This window comes from Pundamilia nyererei, unplaced genomic scaffold (assembly GCF_000239375.1).
Source record: "Pundamilia nyererei isolate P.nyererei 1_Seehausen unplaced genomic scaffold, PunNye1.0 scaffold00028, whole genome shotgun sequence".
In the NCBI taxonomy this organism is placed as follows: domain Eukaryota; kingdom Metazoa; phylum Chordata; class Actinopteri; order Cichliformes; family Cichlidae; genus Pundamilia; species Pundamilia nyererei.
In genome coordinates, this window is record NW_005187429.1 from 1,488,345 (window position 1) to 1,509,995 (window position 21,651).

The 21,651-nt window shown below is 42.7% G+C and overlaps 1 protein-coding gene across 8 annotated transcripts; it reads left to right on the forward strand.

The window, feature by feature from the left end:
• Positions 1-702: 702 nt before the first annotated feature.
• On the forward strand, positions 703-20,654 carry nfyc (nuclear transcription factor Y, gamma). 8 transcript variants are annotated; one of them, XM_005728349.1, is made up of 11 exons: positions 703-797; positions 11,485-11,591; positions 11,695-11,766; positions 13,478-13,591; positions 15,347-15,442; positions 16,481-16,657; positions 18,406-18,474; positions 18,901-19,059; positions 19,376-19,480; positions 19,623-19,682; positions 20,039-20,653. In XM_005728349.1, exons 2-11 carry the CDS (start codon positions 11,493-11,495, stop codon positions 20,156-20,158), a joined length of 1,071 nt encoding a protein of 356 aa, XP_005728406.1. In that variant the 5' UTR covers positions 703-797; positions 11,485-11,492; the 3' UTR covers positions 20,159-20,653. The 8 variants fall into 8 exon arrangements, with proteins under 8 accessions (XP_005728406.1, XP_005728411.1, XP_005728413.1 ...); XM_005728354.1 differs by having other exon boundaries at positions 11,698-11,766; XM_005728351.1 differs by lacking the exon at positions 703-797 and adding an exon at positions 3,764-3,861.
• The last annotated feature ends 997 nt before the right edge of the window (positions 20,655-21,651 follow it).

Consider the following 21,651-nt stretch of genomic DNA (forward strand, 5'->3'; position numbering starts at 1 on the left):
GTGAGACTCTGAGGAAAACACTGACTGCTCTACAATCTTCTATTGCCCAATTTTGTTTAGCCTGGGCAAATTGTAGCCTCAGTTTCCTGTTCCTAGCTGACACAAGTGGCACCCAATGTGATCTTCTGCAGCTAAAGCTCATCTACTTCAAGGTTGGACTTATTGTGCATTAAGAAATACGCTGCTGCATAAATTGTGTTTAATGAGTGGTTATTTGAGTGACTGATGCCTTCCTCTAAGCTTGAAACAGTCTGTTCTCTGACCACTGACATCAACAAGGCATTTTCTCTCAGAGAACTCACTGGATATATGGATGAAGCTTGCACACAAGAATTTCACTCACATGTTCTGTACCAGTGTACCTGCACATGTGATGTGACAATAAAAGTGATTTGATTTGATATATTTATTTTTTTGGTTGACTGTGAAGATCTCAGTTGATCAGCAGTTTCTGAAATACTCAGACCAGCAGCCATGCCTCATTCAAAGTCAATGAAATCACCTTTTCCCCCATTCCGATGCTCATTTTGTGTATCTGTGTATATATAAAATGCATTTGTTGTTTTTTTCCAAGTCACTTTGCTAATTTTACTATAAATGAGGACTACCTGAGCAATTAACTGTTTAGTGAATCAAATAATTAAAAAAAACTGACGCGGTTTCTCAGGGAACGTAACCTCTACGTCATCGCGTTGGACTCTTTCCGGTTCGAATAGCAGCCATCTTGTTTCCCCTTGCAGGCTAAATAAAATAAATAATACGCTGAGCTGGACTTCACTTCGAACCCGTTAAAGAAAGTGAGTAAGAAATTAAAATCCATTTATATGTGGAGTGTTTACATGAAAGTTGTCCGTGTTGGCTGGAGGTAGCGGTAATTACTTCGCTTCTTTTCATTTGCTGTTCTTGACCAATAGACGATTGTTTTGGAAGATGAACATAGGCGCCATTTCCCTCCCCGCTCTCTGAGGCGCTTATTGGTGGCCCGCTGAAAGGATCACGGACGCTCAGGAAACTGATGTTTTGTGTCCACCATTTTGGCTCATATCCGAGCGATTGTCAGACACACTGGCTATTTGCTCCTGACCCCGAATGGCGCCAGTTGCAGAACGAACTTAGCCCTAAAAACCTTGATTGGTGGAATCTAGTCCGAGGTTTGATTGGTCTGAAGGACAGATCCAAACGTTGTCTTTATTGGTTAGACTGTTTCTTCCTAGCATTGCAAACCTTTGCAAACTTTCATATGTTGGCAGGGCTCGCTGTCAGCTGGTAATTAAAATTACACACGCTGAGCTGTACAGTGCTCATCAGTCTGTATCCCCAGCAAGCTAACATTAACTCCACTAACGTTAGCATAAAGTCACCATCGGCAGTGACCATCCTATTAGCTAGTATGCTGCATGTGTCTCCCTACGCCTACTCCGTTAAGCATTTCACAGTGGATACACAGCACTACAGTGCATCTCAGTATTTTGTCGTTTATTTAGCATCCTTTGTGTGACGAATATATACCGGCTTCCGTATGCTAGCGTTGAATATAGCATTGAATTCAGTGGCTCCTGTTAGCCTCTGTGTTAAACCCAAACACCTTATAATGTAGCGACTTTTTGAAGTCAAACTCCGTGCTAAATGCTGGGGTGTTAAACAGCAAAGCTGCTCTAGTCTTCGTGTGAATTCCCTGTGATGACTATATCATGCCTTTGTTTCCACTATTTAGTACTTTGGGGAAAAAATCTTCACACAGTGTTCAATTAATGAATACAAATGTATTTTCAACCATACTAACCAAACAAAGTCACACAACATGAAGCTTCACCAAGTTAATATTTAGTTTAGTTATGCTTTAAACCTAACAGACATTCACCCCATTCTCATTACGACCTGTGTGCAAAAAACAATAGTCTCTTTGTGTTCCCACGAAAATAAGAACTTAATAAAGAATATGAGAGTTTAATCAGCTCTTATCGGCGGGGCAAAAACGGTGTGCAGCTTAGTAAACTTTATCTCTCTAGAGGAGGTATGCATTACGTCATCATTTGTGTGTAGGTTTAATTGAGCAGTTGAGATCATATTTAAAAAGCCTGGGATATTAGAACACCTTAGACAGCTTAAGTAAGCTGTGTGCAAGTCACCCAGCTTACCATGTCGTTTTGCAGGTGCTCATGTGTTTTTCCATGTTTGCAGGTGAATGCTTGGCCTGGCTACCCTCAGGGTAGCTGCTGTGTTTATGAAACCCAACGTCTACTTGGTGCATGTTTATCTCTAAACAGCGTCAGAGAAAGCAAACATGTTCCTGCTATGGGCAGTACAGGTCATGGGAAGGTCTCATTTCTGCGGTGACCTTGCCAGGTGTCATTACTGAGGCATTTTGGGTAGGCTGAATGCAGCTACAGAGAGCTGTTCGAGCATGGCAGCAGCAGTGGAGAGATTAGTCTTTGTGCAGCTCTGCTCTAATCATTAACTGGATGTCTGTAGTACCTGCTCTAGTCCCCATGCTCCTCACAAAAATAGTAAAGGGAACATTTAGCTTTGTTTCTCTTGAGTCTATCTTGTGCTCTCGCCCTCCCTCCACTTGTTCTACCCCTCCCATCCTGTAGCAACTCTCCTCTCTGTCCTTCTCCATCCTTCCGGTCCCCACTCCACCCCCACCACGGTTTTTCATTGATAGGGCAGTTTATTATCTCTCCAGACTTTTGTAGCTGGATGTGTTCCTCTCTACAGTCTGTATGGTTTATTTTTTATTTTTTTATTAAAGCTTAACCTTTGGGCTGCACCGCCACTTGGTCGCATCTCAGCAGTTTACTTTAAGCTTTTAACAGGTTTGCCCATTAGAAGTAGAAGCATTCACATCGTAGGTGGTGCATTAAACATCATGAGTTGTGCACATGAGTACTAAAATCACTCTCTTGAGTTGCAAACTAAAGGTTTTTGTGTCGAAAGTATGCACATTTAAGCAATGGAGACTTAACAAGAAGGACATTGTGTGACATTGCTGACATGGTTTTTTTGATGACGTTACCATTGTGGAAGTTGCTGTGAGCACAGTTTTTGGGGTCAAGACAACATTGTCTTTGTTTATGGGTTTTCACCCATATCTCTTAATTCTTGTTTATCCACAAATAGGATGAGAGTCAAATGAACTCTTTCTCTTTTTTTTTTTTTTTTTTTTCTCTCTGCCTTCTTCCACAACTGCTATCTAGTCAGCTGATTGTTCCATTTTGTACAAAGGCGCTCCATTGATTTGTTTTGCACAGAATAGTTTATTGTGTGTATTTCATTGACACTGTGTAAGATGTCATGGGATTTATAGTGGTTGCATTAAGTTGCCTCAAAAAATGAGTTGAATGGAGTTCATGTAGCTAATTCATATTCTGAATAAATAATGCATGACCATGCATGTAGACATATTTGTTCCTCTGTTAGAATAATATTAAGAGTGACGTGATCTCATTGTTAGAGGTAGGCTGGCTGGAGGTTAGATGTTTTCATTGTGTACCTGTGACTGTGAGCAAGGATAACTGAGAATGCAAGGACAAAATGTGCATGTGTGTGGGTGTGCATGTAAGACCGTGCACAGGTATGAGACAGGGAGTCTGCTTAGTATGCTTTTGTACTTTAAATCATGTGGATGCAACATGCGGCATCAATTCTGGCACTTGGTTCAGCCAATAAGGGACCCGCCTAGCTGCCTGCATCACATTGCCATCAGCCTGTACAAGCAGAGCGCAGGCGGGGCTTAGGGAGACATTTAGTTTGACATTGTAAATAAGCAGAGAGCAGTTGTCAGAGAGCAGCCCGTGGAAGCTTTTTCATCCGTCCAGCAGCAGGAGAAGTAGAGACCGCTTGAGGACAGACAATGGCAAGGCAAGCCACAACCAGCACACCCTCACGCACTCCCTGCAGAGCTTTCCACAACTTTATCTGCTCTTTTCCATCTATACTCATGTCTACTCTCTCTTCCTCTTTTCTTTTCCCTGACCCCTATCCTGCAGCTCAAGGTAACTTAGAGCAGGAAGTTGGCTGTCGGTAAAAGGGGGTTGGGCAGAGGAAAGAGGAGGAGCAGGGGATTTGTCAGAGCTGATTGGTGTGTGTGGCTACCAATAGTGTGTGAGGACACAGTCGTCTCATTGGTTTCGAGTATCGGAGTGAGGTGGGAGCTGGCTGTGAGGCGGGGTTTGAGTATCATGTAGCATGCTAGATTGATTACTCTTGAATGTTAAAGGGGAAGGAGGCTAGAGATTTTTGTCTGTGAGTCGGGAGTGCCGCTGTACTGTTTGCCTGCTGTTGCTCTGTTGCCTGCCGCTGTGCTGGTCCTTCTATTCCTTCTCACCTTCTTCTCTGCACCAGGCCAGGGGTCACCTCAAAGACAAACACATGGGTCGCCGGCTAGAGAGGAGGAGGAGGGTTAGGGAGCAGAAAAGGAGGAGAAAGAGAGAGAAGGTCAGCGAGTTGAGGGGAATTGGGCTGAAGAGAAACAGCAGAGACGGGGTTGTATGTCTAGGTTGGAAGAGGACATTGGGAGGCTGTTGAAGGAGACGGGGCAATGTGTAAAGGCAGAGTGGGAGAGAGAGAGCAAAGAGGGAGGGGTGGAAGAAGGGGGGGCTCGCTCTTCGCTCTGTGTCCGGGCTTAAAGCCTTTTTAAAGCCAGCCAGAGTGCCTTTTGTCTGTTGATACGATCAGGGGGACTGAAGGAAGTGAAGGAGCACGAGAGTTTTTCTGTCAACCTCTGTGCTGCCTCTGCTGCTGCTTTCAAGGAGACTTGGACAGGGCTATCTGTTTCTCTCTACTCTGCTGTGCTCCAGGCCGTTCACCATGAAGGGCACAGGGGTAAGTCTGACAGCTGAACACATACACAGTGAGAAGACCTTAAGTTGTCTTTGGTTTTTGGTTTTTTTTTTCAAAAAAAAAAAGTCCACTTTTTGATGTTTCTCCATCACTCTGCAACGATGAGATGTCTGTCCTTTACAGCCATCCTCACCCCTCCCCCCCATTTCCTCCCCCTCCCCTCACCTGTCCTGTAGTTCTCACCTTGGGAGATTGGTGTTGTGCAATTTGTGTATTTACGTGCATGGCTGTCATCTACGTCCTTCATTTGTCATTTCAGTGCTATATGGTTTTACAGAACGGTGTTCATAAAATAATATAGCTGTTTAGCATTATGTTTTCATCGTCGAATTTCACTTTGCATTATTGCTCTGTCTTTGGATGTCACTTGTTTTGACTTTGGACCAGTGTGCACACACAAACACGCTTCACGTACTCAGTGCCCCGTTATCGACTGCATAGAAGTGCACGGCAGCCAGATACTGACTTTGTGCTTAGATGCACTCTGCTGTTTCGGTGGTGTCCTTGGGCCCTGTGGCCACAGAGTCTTGGGGTCACTGGCCAAGACCCCACTTTTTCTCCTAATGTCCCAATTAACATTTTCATGGCAGATGGTGGCGCAGAGTTCAGCAGCAAAGAAGACATCCATGTTAAAAGAAGATTTGCTGTATATGTGGAGAGGATATCTCTGAGAGTTGTTGTCACTGTTGGCGTCAGTAGTCCCCAGGGGTGGAGGTGCAGCTGGTTGCAGTGACCTCAGGACCCCCCAGGCCCCTCACCATGACAGTGCCAGACACCCAGATGGGACAGACTGTCAGCTTGTCAGCTTCAGGGGCAGAGGAGGCTAATAGTTTGATCTGATCTCTTCTGATGGAATCTGTGTAGGGTGCCTCTTCTCTCACTTTGCCTCTGACTCCGTGCCTCTCTCCTCCTTTTCTCCCTAATTGAAAGTTTCCATTGGTGCCTTTGACAAAACAAAGTCCCGTTGGGGAAAGAGCGAGCGAGCGAGGGAGATTGAGAGAGGGAGACTAAAAATAACTCTTAAGTTGAAGCCCTCGCTGCCAAATCCCAGGGTTGGCTGCGGTCTGCATTAGATTTGAATATCATTTGTACCCTACGCCGAACCATAGGCACACCAGGGGAGGAAAAAGTAAACAAAACACGCAAACCTCTTGCACATAGCTAGGCCTTTCCGCTCATCACTAAGGTGACCACAGCAACTGTAGGTTTACTCTTTTGTTCCCGCCCCCACTGTGCTCTTACATGTGTACACTTTCTCTAAAGACAGTGTGTGTCGGCACCCAGGGGGAGTCGGCCGTATCCCAGCTTGTAATATGCAGGTGCCTTTAGCCCTGCCTACTTTGACGCCAGAGACTGGGCCTAGCATTGGATGAAGGTCATAGGAATGTGAGATTGACTCCTGCAGTCTCTCCAACCGCACCGAGAGGGAAACATGCAGAGGGAAGGAGAGGCCCAAGAAGAAGTGAAATTAAAAGCGGGATGCAGAGCACAGCTAGTATGTACATTATGTGGTGTTTTCATTAGGCTTCTTAGAAAGTACACAGCCTGAACCGCTGGGGTCACTTAAGTGCTGCAGTGAAAGTTGGAAAACCTGCTCTTTTCTATCCTCCCCCTCTCCCTCCCCTTCTCTCTTTCATCTCTCTCTCTCTCTCTCTCCCTCCCCCCTCTCTGGTTTCTCTCCTCTGTTGAATGACCTTGGGAGATCAGTGACTAGCACTTCCTGGAGTTGGCTTGAAGCAGAACCAAGGGCAAAGTTTACAGGGCCGTTGGGTCGGCTAGATCGGTCCGGCCATGCCAAAAGGATGTTATGCTGTAGGTCAAAGTGAGCATGTGTGTCATTAAAATCCTGTCTGTTCATATTTAATTGTACCACCATCTGTGAAACCACTGCGTGCATTTGAGTAGTTAATCTGTAATTCCTGGCTGCAAACTTCTTGTTTTTTGTTTTTTCCTGAGTAGATCATTTACCCTGTATGCTGTATCCTTGCCAGTTTATTTCTGACTGGTATTTGTGATCGGGTTCAGCACGGTTAGTGCTTTAATATTTGAGAATCTGTGCATACGCTCATTGGATTTATGACCACGATTTAACATCAGTGTTTGTTAGTGTGTTACTTTGTTACTTAGGCTGTATTTGTTCCAACAGACTGAGTGCACTAAATCAGGATAAAGCTGTCTTATTAAACAGTCATCATTAAACATTGGTTAGGTTCTCAAATGTCCGAATGACTTAGCTTGGTTTATGTGAGCACTATACTGAGTTTTCTGCTTAGTGATCTAGTTGAAATCTAGCAGATTTCAACCTTAGGTGACCTTCCTCCAGAAATGCCCACTCTGCATCACTGACAGTTTTGTGACAAAGCAGCATGTGGAAATTTAACTTCTTGCCTAAGACCTCTCAGTGGACCAGTGACTATCCAATAGCTGGTATTATATCTTAGGAAAAAAATCTCACCTTTCTTCTTGGTGGTAACTAGTCTATGTGGGTATGTATTTACTCTTTGTCCAGGCTGACGTGTGAAAGTGTGAAGGGTACAATGCAGAAGGTTACTCTGAGGTTATAATACGCACAGAAACTGAAAGTAATCTATTTCTTCTGTCAACTCAGTTGTCTTTATATGTGCAAAGATATGATAACCTTGGGAATTGAAAGGAGAGTTGTAAAGCAAGAAGTCACTCTTTAAAACTACAACTGCTGTAGTAGCTGTCATGCAGTTGTACACTAATCTGAAAAAATGGTGAGGCAGCAATAACTCTTTATATTCATATTTAATATTATTTTAAAAATGGTCAACCGGCTTTGAAGATTCAGTATAAATATATAAAGGTTCAGTATATGATTCACTTTATCTTAGCTTTACATTTGCTTACACGTGACGCGACAGAGAGATCTGAGATGAGCTGCCTGCTTCTTCATCATCCATGGCGGTGATGGCGATACTGAAACACCTCAGTGAAAAGTTCACTCGGTAGCCTCGAGTGGGGCTTCAGGGCCTCCCACACTGCCTCGACTTGTTCACTTTCAAATATGCTCCTCAGAATTGGGCTCAGTTTACACAGATTGTCAGGTCATTAAGAGGGCAATTAAAAGCAGAACATTTCACTTTAACTAGAAGCCAGTTAATTAATTCCAACTCTGTTATCTCGCACATTGTCACTGTGCAGAAAGAAGCATGTTACCTCTTCTTTTCTCGTTCACTTATCTTTAAAAAAAGAAAAAAACAAAAACGGATCAGCCAAGCGATACTATCTCCTTGTTTCCAGTTTGCTGCATTTCTGCCTGCCATCAAGCCGGGGTCCTATCGGGTTTATTTGGACAGGAATTGAAAGCTCATGTAAAGCGGTGTGATGTCAGAGTTCGAGCGAGACGCCAGTGCTGCTGTGAATGGCCACTTAATGTGACGTGCCAGAAAGAGTGGGGAGGGAGGTGAGGATGAGATAGAGATGCAGGGCCCGGCTGGCAGAACAGCATTAGCGCTGATTCAGCTGCTGGAAGCCGAGCAGTGTTGACTTTCTCAAAGAGATCAGGTGAAAGTAAGACAAGACAGAAAATGCAAGAAAAGCATACTCGTGAGTGATAAAGGGAGAAGGGAAGCGCTAGGAGAAGAGACTGTAGAGCTGCTGAAGGAGGAAGAGCAAGTTGCTGTGTTGGAACGAAGTCGACGAGGTCGAGACGTTTGTCCTCAAAGATGCACACATAGAATAGAGCTGAAGGAAACCCAACACCAGCGATTCTGTCTCGATGACCTGATGAAGGACAACAGAGCTGCAGGGAAGAGGAGAAGAGAGAAGCACAGCAGAGAACAACACCATGTACCCTAATATAGCAACAGCAGCAGATTAGAACAACACAGCAGGAATGAGCTTGTCAAGTTCATTGCGTGATTCAACAGAATAATTTGGAATTTTTAGCAATAGCGAGTCTGCTTCAAAGCAAACACAAGCACAACATTTACAGAGACTTTATCTTGAGTGACTGATAACGCTCCCCATAAGTAGTAAGAAGTGAACTGGACTAGCAAGAAAATTCTTTAGTAATAGTACAAGTTTCCATTTAAGTAGCGCTTTAAAGCTTGCTGAACTGAAATATGGAGGTAAATGGTGCTTATCCCTTCAGATAAAATAAGCCGTCTTGACTTTGCATCAATCTCCAGACCTTTTTCGTGTCTTACAGTGTTGACATTTATTAGCTTTTGAGGAGATTCAACATTTTTTTTTCGTGCAGAGGATAGCCCCATTCACTGTATTTATTTGACAAGGGTAGGCCCAGACCATAGAAGGTGTTGCACAAAGTCAGCGGAATCGGCTCCCACGCAAACTTTCCGTTGATGCAAAGCATTGGGCAATTTGGTTATGCAGTTATATACTCGGTAGAATATGCTACCAAGCTGGAGGAGCAATGCTCAAGGGCATGTTGACACTTAGCCTTCTCTTCTCTCTCGCTTATATTGTTCTGTTGCTTCTTTCCTCTCTCACGCTTTAGCATGCCTCTCCTCACATATGCTTTCTCATTTCTTCTCACATAGCGACTTCCCCCGCACCTCCCCTCCCTCTTTTTGCCGCTGTGGTTAATGTAGTTGCGTATATTTACATTGAAGGTTACAGGGTCAGAAAGCGGTAGTTGGGGGTTTGTGTGTGGTTTGATATTAGCACACTCCTCTAACAGCTTTAGTTTATGAGAAGTGAGGTGTATAAGGGCGCAGGAGGAGGAACTTGGGAGGTTTATGTGTTTTATAGTTGCCGTTTTATAACTGATAGGGCTTCTGTAATCCTAAGCCTAATTATTTGTTTCCCATCGTCTTATTTTGCCCCAGTTTGAACCACATAGTCTCACATATAATGCACATTCATTGATACCAAATTGTTTTGTTTACAAGATGTGTTATGTGGATGATGCTTATTTTGTTCATCCCGTCTTTGGGTTCATTTTGTTGCAAGGTACTTGGAAGCAGCAAAAGAACTGGCAGAGGTCAGTCCACCTGTCTTATGTGGGAAGAATGGAGGAATAAAAAAAACTACAATTCCCATCAGTCATTCCTGCCCTGTGGGATGCTGGGATTGTTCTGGAGACTGCAGGTTTTCAATCAACCTTGAAATGCAACTGGACACTGGAGCGTCAGACAGGGAAGGAGAGACACTGTCAAGGTCAATCACTAGCCTGGCATGCCATAGCTACAAGCGGCCTGATTGATTTATATAAAGCCCCCTCTCCCCCCTCTCTCACCCGGCATTCTGTCTTATTGATTTAGGCTACTGTCTGTCGAAAACTGAACAACAGAACAGGATGCAGCAGTGCTTCTTCTATATTATTCTACTGATGCAACTTGCAGGAGAGTCAATCTTTCCTGTCAAAAATCAATCAGGTAACGAGCCTGCATGCAGAATCAGTCGTTCATTGGTTTAAAATATTTATAACTGCACTTAAGCGCTGCAGTTAAAAGAGCTGATGTGGCCCCAAAGTCAAACAGTCCCTTACAACAAAGCTGTGACTGAACCTAGAGGGAGAGACACTGGATGGCGTGTTTGAAAGGCTGTTTCTTGTAATGTATTGGTCTGTCAGCTGAACCAGACATGGAACTATTCATGCTTGTTGGCCCAGGGTGAGAAAAGAAAAAGAAGCCCCCCCCCCTTCATTCTTCTAACATTTTCTTTATAGTGACATATCTCCTTTTCTACCACTCTGTGTCTCCCTTTTTCTGTCTTGTTTGACCCACATTGCTGGTTTGCATAGCAGTGTCGCTGTGGCCCTGTCTGTCTCTTACTTCCCCTAAAGTATCTGTCTAAAGCCTTTGGCACTTTGTCTTAGCGCTGGATTAATGCTGAACTGGACAAGGCACTAGCCCTCCCACAGCAGCACACACAAACATATCCAGTCTCTCGTGAGTAGCTTTACACACTCATCTCTTGTTCTGTCCCTTCACGTTTCTCCGTCTTCTCCCTCCTGCTCAATCTTTTCATCGAGGTACGGAGAAAAGGGGGAGAGTGAGGTGGAACAATCAGGGCACTTGAAGCTCTACATGCTCAGACAGGCCGGCTAATATTCCTCCAGCAGATTCCTGGCATGCCATAGTAACCTGCTGGATCCTCTTTCAACCGTTGGATCCTCTGTAGGAGCTCTGGCTGTGTTAGCAGTAATTTATTTCAGTTTATTTGGATGGTTTGTATCTCTGCGTGTCTTCACAATTTGTCAGTTTGCAATTAGGTTGTTTCTTTATGGCACACTCTTGCATCTGTTGCTTCAACACTGTTCACTTGCGGGCTCACCAAAAGCAGTTGACTTGCACATGATGTGCGTGTTTGTAGAGGAGCTGCAGCTATGTGCCAAAGGTGAGGGACCCATTCATAATCGTGGAGTGCGCAGCCAGTCTATTGGTGGGTTCTTAGGCTTGTCAACATCCCACAGGGACAATAATAGAAGCCTGCCGGGGTTCTATTTTCAATTTCACTGTATTATAATTACAGACTTTGATAGGATATGTGGTTCTGACACACAGGAAGAGCTCTGTGCAGTAAGACCTTGTTTTGCAATGGTATTACATTCTTGATCTGTCTCCGAATCTCCATATCGCTTGTTTTTTGCTTTGAAATGATCGATCATTTTCTTGTATCCATCATCTTCTTTCTCTTCTTCTCTTTGAGCAGATTAGAAGATGTCTGGAGATGGTTTTGGAGCCACGGGCAGCGATGCCCAGCAAACACTGCAGTCCTTCTGGCCTCGTGTCATGGAGGAGATCAGGAACTTGACTGTGGTACGTAACACTCATGCAAACAGACAAATAATACAGAAAAAAAGGAAAAAGTCGCAGTTTCAGCTTTATTCTGTACTTAACTGTATCAATCTGTTGTCCTCAGAAGGATTTCCGTGTGCAGGAGTTGCCTTTAGCCCGAATCAAGAAAATCATGAAGTTGGATGAGGATGTGAAGGTAAGAGGAGAACCTGAATAATGAAACTGAGAGAGAGGGTGTGTATTAAAAAGAACTAGATATCTTTATTACTATGCCTTTCACGAAGGGTGTGCCATACTTGTTTTAAAGAACATGCTATCAAAAGTGGGAAACATGTAGCTTAATCCTAGGCCCCCCCAAAAAAAAAAAAAAAAAAAGTATCTTGTGAGGTGATACTCCACTTCCCTGCAGATATATTTTCTCGTGGTGTTTTTTGACAGACGTGCAATAAAGAGCTCTGTCCAGCGCGTTGGGTCAAAACGTCCCATAGCTGGTGATTTGGGTTGTGTCTGGTAACTGTGAAGTTACATAATATATAATTCACATACCAGACCACACGGTGACCTGTCGTGATCCATCTATATGGAAGAAACTACTCCAGTCCCCTGGGACAGGACAAATTATGGCAAAATGTAGTTCTGTTGTTTTCGTCTAATTGGTCACCCGTTTGATATTTCTAGTTTAACTTTATTTTCTGACAAAAACGTATTGCTGTGTTGGAAATTGTTGATTCATTTGAAGCTTGGTTCTTATCAAGTTGTTGGTCTGTGGCTTTTTGTGCTCAGACCACTCAATAAATGGACTCAAAGATGCAATTATTATTTCATAATTAAAGATAATTTTTCAATTAAAAAGTTGTATCAACTCTTTGCATTCAGCAGCCACTGGTGATAGTAGCTCTTTTTTTTTCTTTTTCTTTTTTTGTATGAAATGGGTTTACGTTAAAACATTATCGATGCGTGAAGGAATAATTGGGCATCATTTTGTGACGTTGCAAGACCTGCAGTGTAGCAAGTAGCTAATTAATGTGATTTTATGTAGAAAGCTGCTAATGCAGACATTTGTAGCAGTGAACTGCTTTTTGGTTTTAAGATTTCTCTTTTTCCACTTGTGGAATTTTTAAAATATAACCCACTTTGCTGGGAATTGCACTTCATGTTAATGGCTAAAATGAACCAGAAGAATATCACAAGTTATTACAGATAAAAGCATTGATTTGGGCCATATTGTAATACCACTGCTACATTTGAAGATCTGCTCAGGTTAACGTGGCTTTTTTTCTTTTTTTTGATGTGTCAGAAGGACCCACTCCACCAGGCAGTTACGAGTCATGGAGGAGTGATTCCCCCCATTACACCTGATTGCCAGTCAGAATTGTTCATAGCCTCTAAAAAGAAAGCCTCTGCTCTGTGTTTGTGTGTGGCTTGAGTATGTCGTGTCAAGAATGCTATCCCCTTAGTTAAGCAGCAGCTTACAGCGGTAAAGAGATCAGGAGATCACTAACATATCTGAAGGAAAGACTCTTCTGTCAGTCCTGACACAGCACCTTGCACAGATGCAGTGCAAGCATGTGTGAGTGTTATAGCGTCAGTACAACTGTTCATTTAAGCATTGCTTTTATGAACATATAAGAAATACATTTTTATGGGAATTGATTTTAGAGTTCAGTGCTTATGAGCAGAAAGAAATAGATTAAAAGTACCCACTCAACTCTGCGTAAGCATCTATGCTAGTAACTACGCAGTCTTTATTTAACAAGTGAATGTATCTGTTGGTTATTTTTGCAGCAGCTGTGACTTTGATGTAGCCGGCTGTGACTGAGGTCCTGAGCGATTCGTGTAATTGCTGATGTTTGATTGATAGACAGTGGGTGTGTTTAACCAGGTGTAACACTATCTCTACTGTACAGATGATCAGCGCAGAAGCTCCGGTCCTGTTTGCCAAAGCAGCTCAGATCTTCATCACAGAGCTCACCCTCAGGGCGTGGATCCACACCGAGGACAACAAGCGACGCACACTACAGGTTATAGACATTTCTTTTTCTTTATATTTAAACTCCTCCATATGACATGCTTTTTTGTAATCCTTAGCAAATCCTACTTTAAGTGGATTGGACCTCCCGATACACACACAGCCCCAGTTGTAATACCCACACTCTGACATCAATTGGCTATCTTTTTGGTTTCGTGCTTCTTATTCACTAAGTGCCAGTGTCAGTGTGCATGTACAAGCAGAGACCCCATACCAGCATCCCCTTGAGGACGGTCTCTCTGTTAAGTTCCTTCTCTCTCCATTCACTTTAAAAGCAAATCCAGGCGGGTGCCGGTGACCCACTTTTCCCCTGGTGCCTTTTAGCATCCTCTGCTGTACCAGAGCTGAATAAAGGTGAGGCCTGGAAAGATACGGATGAAAAAGGAATCGGAGAACATGAAAGCACTGACGGAAGCGGTTGAGAAGAATCAGTCTGGAATATGTCTCACCTGCATGTCAAGTAGAGAAAAACTGTGGAGCAGAACATAAAAGCCCTTAAGTCCACTTTATCCATTCACATACCTCTGAGAGATTAGCAGTCCATGGATATGTTTGTGTATGCCAACGCAGGTAGAAAGAGGAGAAAATCTATCTTATCACAGTTTGTCTTGTGCTGAAGTTTTGCTGTTAATATAGCTCTGTCCCAAATGGTAGTTCTATGTTTTTTATTGGTCAAGAAACTGTTTTTTAGAGCTCTGCAGTGCACACTTTAAAATAGAAACTTCATCTACTGTGACTGTGCACACGTTAATTGCCTTGTACACTACAGATGACGCATTAGTTGCATGTGATGCTTCACTTCATGAATACAGGATTTTTTTTTTTTCATTTCCCTAAGTGAGGGAAAGTGGTGCCCTCCATTTCCACACGCATACACATGTAGAGTCTGATCCTTTTGTGAAGAGGGCACGCCAATTGGGGTCACCATAGCAACGCTCATCAATAGAACAAGTGTGGATGTGACCTGATGTTACCAGATATTAATCAAGGTACTAAATATAGCCTCTAGTGAAGGGGAGGGTCACAATGGAGGGGGGTGGGGGGTCCTGACAGCCAATATCCTGTGGAAAATTCCACAGAGACAGCACACTGGTGTGGATATAGGAAGGGGTATAGAAGCAGAGAATGTGCTCATGAGGGCAGGAAAATGTCATTCGTCCTCATTTACACTTATCTCACACACACATGTGCGTTTCTCACTGTGGTCCTATGGTGGTGGGTTTATTATTCCGTTTGCCTTTAGTAATGTTTTGTTTGGAGACAGTGTTACTTGAATTGCACAATTAATTATCAATCTGATCTGCTAGAAGTCAAAACTTGTGTAGAACAAAGACGTTTATGGGTAGATCAGCATGTTTTGGCTTGGGTGCCCTAGAGGTCGATTTGCATGTAGATGAATGTGTTACGGTGTTTTTGGTTCCCTGCTTAATACCTTTTTATTAGATTACACTCGTGAAGATGTGTTGGTCTAGAAACACAGTCCTTTTGTATACTGCATGTGTTGCTAGAGTTTTGAGCTGACTAACTGATTAAGCTCTAAACGTATCCTTTAAATTCAAATATTAAAGCAAACACCCATCTAAGTACTACTAGGAACTGTATACAAATCTCCCTTGTCTGGTTGTTTTGGGAGTGATGACCTCAGACCTAGAGGCATGTTTATAAATAGGTGGCTGCGCATATAGAATTGGCATACTAAAGCGCTGACCTCTTTGCTTGACTTTCTCTTTATATTTTATATTCACAGAGGAATGACATTGCCATGGCAATAACAAAGTTCGACCAGTTTGACTTCCTGATTGACATCGTGCCCCGGGACGACCTGAAGCCCCCCAAACGACAGGTAGGAAAGCGGCCTCATTATAGTATTTATTACCTACACTGTGACAGGGAAACAGCTGGTATCTCATTAAAGTTACCACAGGATAAAGAGCTGATGATTTGGGTATTCATCTCAGGTACTTTCCATTGTTGGCAACCTGGAGGTGCTGTAAACATCCTTGACTGGAAGCTGAGGTTTTGACAGCGAGGGCTTTCAGTCGGATGTTTGCAGCGTCTTATTGCCTCAGACCGCCAACAGTAACCTCAGTGATTAAACTAGTTTGTGGAAGCTGGTACCATACAGTGTCTGCTATAACAAAGTGTTAAAACCATGGCTCCGGTCATGACTCAATGAAGATGCTGAAAGAAAACTGCTTAAAATGTTATGGCAGGCGATTAATGGCCAATATCAGTTACATTAAATTGATGTATAAGGAACTTTCAAAGGTGGAGGAGTGAGATATTTAAATTTGCTGTCACGTAGACTGTCTCCAGACATGTAAACATCCTACACTCTCAGCTGTGTTGTCATGGAGCTGGGAGAGGGGTGTTTACGCTTCTGGTGATGGAGAAACCTCATCCAGACGAAGCCTGCTCATTAGTGAATTACAAAACAAAATGATATGGGTCGGTGTTTATGGACAGTTTATTGGGTTTTAAGTTTAACACCTGTATACCAGCTCAGCATTTAAGGTGCTGAACTGCCCTGATTTATCTGACAACCCTGATGTTACATTTCTGTTGCTGGACCAGGGAAAGCATGCCAGCGGTCATCACATTATTAAGTTTCATTCGATTTGTAAGTTACCCCTTTAGCATTACAGGTTGTAATACTGAAATTTTAAGGCTGATTAGCACCAACACATCACCTCAGCATGCCTCCGGACTTGCATTGCATGTTATCAACCAGTATGGATGGATCTTGTACCCAGATTACGTTACTCTTCCCCAGTCACATCCCATCAGTTATTTATCAGACTCGGTCTACCGTTACACCGGTAAAAATAATTCATGGAGATGCAACGGACTGATAGGCGTCCAATGTGTGTATATTTCTCAGGAGGAGATGCGTCAGTCTGTAGCTCCAGCAGAGCCAGTGCAGTACTACTTCACCTTGGCCCAGCAGCCCGGAGCCGTGCAGGTGCAGGGCGCACAGCAGGGCCAGCAACCTGCTGCGCAGACAGCGGCGACCATCCAGCCCGGACAGATCATCATCGCACAGCCGCAACAGGGACAGGTACGGTTAGCAATGTGCTTTGTAGTGCACGTCGCAAGGAAACACTCAAAGTGAAACCACCTGCAAAAACAAATTCTGCAAAATCCCCGTTAGACTCATGTATGGTACTTTAGAGGGAAAAAAATTGGTTTCATTGTGTGCTGGAGTAACACCTGAAAGATGACCTCTTTCTAGAAGTCCTCTTCCTAGAAGTCCTAGGAGTCTCATATTTCTTGGATTGACTCACTGGATTTATTGATATTATTCGTAGCTAACATGTAGGAGCTGACCACTCTCCTGCCAGCAGGATTAATACGGCATCGAAACACACCCAGCAAATCCAGCTTTACACATACATGGACACCTTGCACACAGGGGAACAGAACGTTCCCTGATCTCTTATTTACTCAACTTTAAATACGTCTTATTAAGTAATTTACACAGTTACTGTAATATTGAGTCCAAAATAGAGGCGTTGTATAGCAGCATATCATATTAGTGAGAGAGGGGTATATTCTGCCCTAGAAACTTGTCCTCAACTTCATAAATACTTCCTGTTTGAGCTAAAAGACAGGAGAAACTGTGAATCAATAACCTCTTAATGGAACAACATCCCCATTTATATGCAAACAAATACACACTCAGAGTCCTAGGATGAGGTTTTTCTCCTGAGGGTTCTGCATTTTCACCACCCATCGAGATAACAAGCACACATATGTAGGGGCACCATTCAGTTCATCTCTCTAATTATTTCATTCCTGCTACTTTTTCTGCTGAGCACTCCTCCTCTCCGGTTTGCACTCTGCATGTCATGTAGCCTTGCTGCTGGGCTGGTGTGATGCTTCATGCTGCTTCAGCACACTGCCTGTAGCTGAGCTGTCATACTTGTTTAGACCTGGTGTGATTCACACTCCTGCTCCTGCTGCAGTCCCAAGCCACACTTTGACATTAACCTTATGTAAACGCAATCTTTGACTGTTTACAAGGTGGCACTTCAAAAAGGTGAGATTTTAACTCAGTTTTAAATTAAAATCTGTGAAATTTTGAAGCTTTGCAACATTTCTCTGATTGTTTTTATCCACTTAGTAATGTCAGGACTAAAGGTTACGTAGTTGTCTATTCAAATGACATAATTCCCATGTGAAAGACGGAGCTGATTGGATTACTTCTAACTCATCAGACAGATGTCATGTTTGGTACAACAGATTTGGAGTGCGCATTAAGGTGTTAGCAGTAGTCCTGCAGGATGAAGAAGTATAAGTCAGTGCAGAGATTAAAATGAGGCGAGTTCCCATTTCACATCCTTTATTTGTGCGTCTGTGTGTGGCGCTTTCAGCGTCACTGTCAGTGCTGTACAGATTCTGTCACTTTTCTCTCAGGCCAACAACCCTCAACAACTTAAAATCTGCAGTTGGCCTTTGTTGAGCTTCTGTAAATGCAACTGTGATGTATTTTATACATTTTTAACTACCTGTTCAGTTACCACCATGTTTTCTTTTTGTGTTTTTTTTTTTTTTTTAACAATTTAATTTTTATCATTTCACATCATCCTTTTTATCAACCTCCTCCCGTTTTACTTGCATATTTCATAAACATGCTCGTAAATGTCATCAACTGCCTATATGCCACTGTTTGCTGCTCCTACATTTCAATCTTTCTCTGCATACGTGCCAGTTCCGCTTACGTTTTTGTGTTGAGTTTGTGCACTCGCTGCTTTCTCACTATGTGTCTTTCTCTCATTTTCCCATTTCTTTTCTGTCGGCCATCAGATGTTGCAAGGTGCCACCATGCAGCAGTTACAGCAGGTGCAGGTGCAATCACAGGGCACGCCCATCACGGTAAACACACATGCTTTCATATGTTTGCTAACCACACACAGAGAAAGAGGCCACTGCTTTGTGCCACAGCCTCTTAGGTGATGGCTGCCTACAAACTTTGTCCTGCTCAGATGACTGAGGTCTTTAGGGGTGATTGTCACATGATCCTAACAAACATCACCTGCAGACAAAACAGAGAGAGAGGACGAACCTGCGTTTTCACATTATGTCCCTGAATCTTATTGTGCCTGCTTAATAAGCTACTCGCAGACTTAAAATTTAAGGATACCTAGGCTTCCAACTCTTGGTTTAAGATTGATTGTACTCCAGAAAAGATAATGATTTACTGCTTCCTTGCTTAACTACACGCTTCTGCTACGTAAACAACCGGTGTCGTCTGTTTGTTTATCTGTGTTTTCTTCTCTTTTCTGCTCTTGTCTGCTTTAGAGTGCGCCTGTCGCCATGCAGGTGGGTGAAGGCCAGCAGGTGCAGATTGTCCAGGCTGCCACAGCCCAGGGTCAGGCTCAGACAGCTCAAGCCCAAGGCCAGACCATGCAGGTCATGCAGCAGATCATCACCAACACTGGAGAGATCCAGCAAATCCCAGTAAGAAATGACAGGATGGAAAAGGAAATTATCAGTTTTGTTTTGTTTTGTGTTTTTTAAAGAGAGATGATGGACAGTGTAATGTGTTTGCTGCATGATGTTGTTTGATATTGTGGTGCAAGACAAACATGTGAATTTAACATTCATCAGTATTTGATGTGAGCTGTTAAGTTCGAAAAGGTTAAAAATTCACTAGAGGAACGTTAAGGTTTCTCATTCCTGTAGTCCAGAGCAGGAAAATGGCTGTGACCTCTCTGCTCAAATGACCTTTTCTCTAAACCAAACTTTGTCTCCCCCTTGTGTCGGTTGGCTGTAGGTACAACTAAATACGGGACAGCTGCAATACATCCGCCTAGCCCAGCCCGTCTCTGGAGCACAAGTGGTCCAGGGGCAGATTCAGACTCTTGCAAACACCCAGCAGGTAACCCTACAACAGCAAGAAATCCAGCTGATGTCCAAGCACTTAGCTGTAATAAACTATGACTGGATGTGTTTACACTTGTCAGTTATGGTATGAAGCTGCTTGTGAATCCCAGTGAGTGAATAACTTGCTCTCTCTTTAGATCACACAGACAGAAGTACAACAAGGACAGCAGCAATTCGGCCAGTTTACTGATGGCCAGGTAACACATGCAACAAATAAATACAATTTTGAAATTTTAGTGTTTTATTTGTTTTCAGGTGACAAATGGCACATTGTTCTTATTTACGCTTTTCTATCTTTCTTGGATTGTCTCATTTTAACTACTTAAACAACTGGCTGATAACCAGTGGACATTTGCACTTCTAAATCCTGTTAATTCAAACAGTAGAGGGAATTGTTATTAGAAGATCATAAATTAAATGTCTTATTGAGCATTTTTAATGTCATCTTGTAACAATGAAAGGTGTGTAATCCACTAAGATCTAATAAAAAAAGCTCACAGAAAACTGAACACACGCAACCTTAAACCTCGCCATCTTTCCTCCTTTTTCTCAGCAATTGTATCAGATACAGCAGGTGACAATGCCAGCAGGACAGGAGCTGACCCAGCCAATGTTCATCCAGTCTACCAACCAGACAACTGACACACAGGTCACGCAGGTCAGCACTGAATGAGCCCTGCTAGGAGACTTTCTCCTCTCAGCACGCACACCAGCCCACGCGATGCAGACGGATGCCATCAACTTTGACAAAAAGGACTCTCAATAATTCATTTTAAGCACGGCTCATTGCAACGAGGGACCTGAAATCTTGTAACACTCATGTTTTGTAATAAATTTACTACACTGGATCAAAAACCAAAGGGACGCTGATTGACTCTTTCACAATCATACGTTATAATCATCCAATCTTGTGCTTGTGTCACCCTTATTGAATGGATGACTTTACGTTGTGCATCCACTTCCACAGTCCCTGACAACAGTCTTTGCACAGACTAAATTTATTTTTCTTCCCGTCATTTCCAACCTTTTACAGATTTTTAGACTATAAAGTGTTGATTCACACCTTGCTCTTCATTTGGAAATGAATTTGGAAAATGTCCGTCTTTGTCTACAGAAGCTGCTCTAGGTTTAGGGTAGCCATGGGAAGTTTTTTATTTTTTTTTATTTTTTTTTTTTATTTTAAAATGTTAATTTTAATTATTATTATTATTTTTTATTATCAATATTAAAAAAAACCCACCTTACTCATTGTTTGTCATGTAGTTGGATAAAACTAAACCATATACCTCAGATATCACTTTATACACCAAGTCAATCTAAGGGATAGTGAAGAGGTTGAGGTTTAAGGATATTTTCATGTAGTTTGTTGTGTTTTCCATAATGATGATGACGCATGACTTTACGTTGTAAGGGCTTCAAACTGTACAGGCTATTTGTGAATGTGATGTTTGCGATGGAAGCACACGCACATTCATCCTTACTCTTCTGATTATTCCCCCCCAATCCCTTTGTCCTTAGAGTGGGGAAACTTTTTTCTGCCTCTATGCAGTTTCACACAGCCCTCTCGGCTTGGGTGGTTTTCGAGTCTCGAGTCTTGTGCTTGTGTTTGAGTCTCATGTACAAACACATGACTCCGTCTGGAGGGGGGAAAAGCACCCTTTTTATAGAACTCTCCTTGTTTTCAATGAGTGTTTTTCTTTTGGCTTAAAATGATGTTTGGCCCGATATATTGCCCATTATTTTTTATTTTTTTTGTACAGTAATGAGTATTATCAATGTTATTATTATTGTTGTTTTTGCATGTAGTTCAAACTGCCAGCATGACATGCAATAGATAGGTACAATTTTATTTTTGATGTTCCTGTTTTTTTTGTAAACAAACTTTGTGACGAAAAAAAAAAATTAAAAGCCATACCTTCTCAACTTGGTCTGTTTGGTTATCTTTGAGTTTGTGTTATTAAGAGATAATCTACGTCTCCATTGTTTATTGTTTTAGGGCAGTTAAGCACCTTGCTAGTATACAGGGAGACAGGAGAGAAAGTCACCAGGACCACGAGATAGGACTGAACCAACCTAGGCATCACCATATGCTATATTTACAGGTAGACGCGTCCCACCACAACAGGTCTTTGCCATATACAGGGAGTGCAGAATTATTAGGCAAGT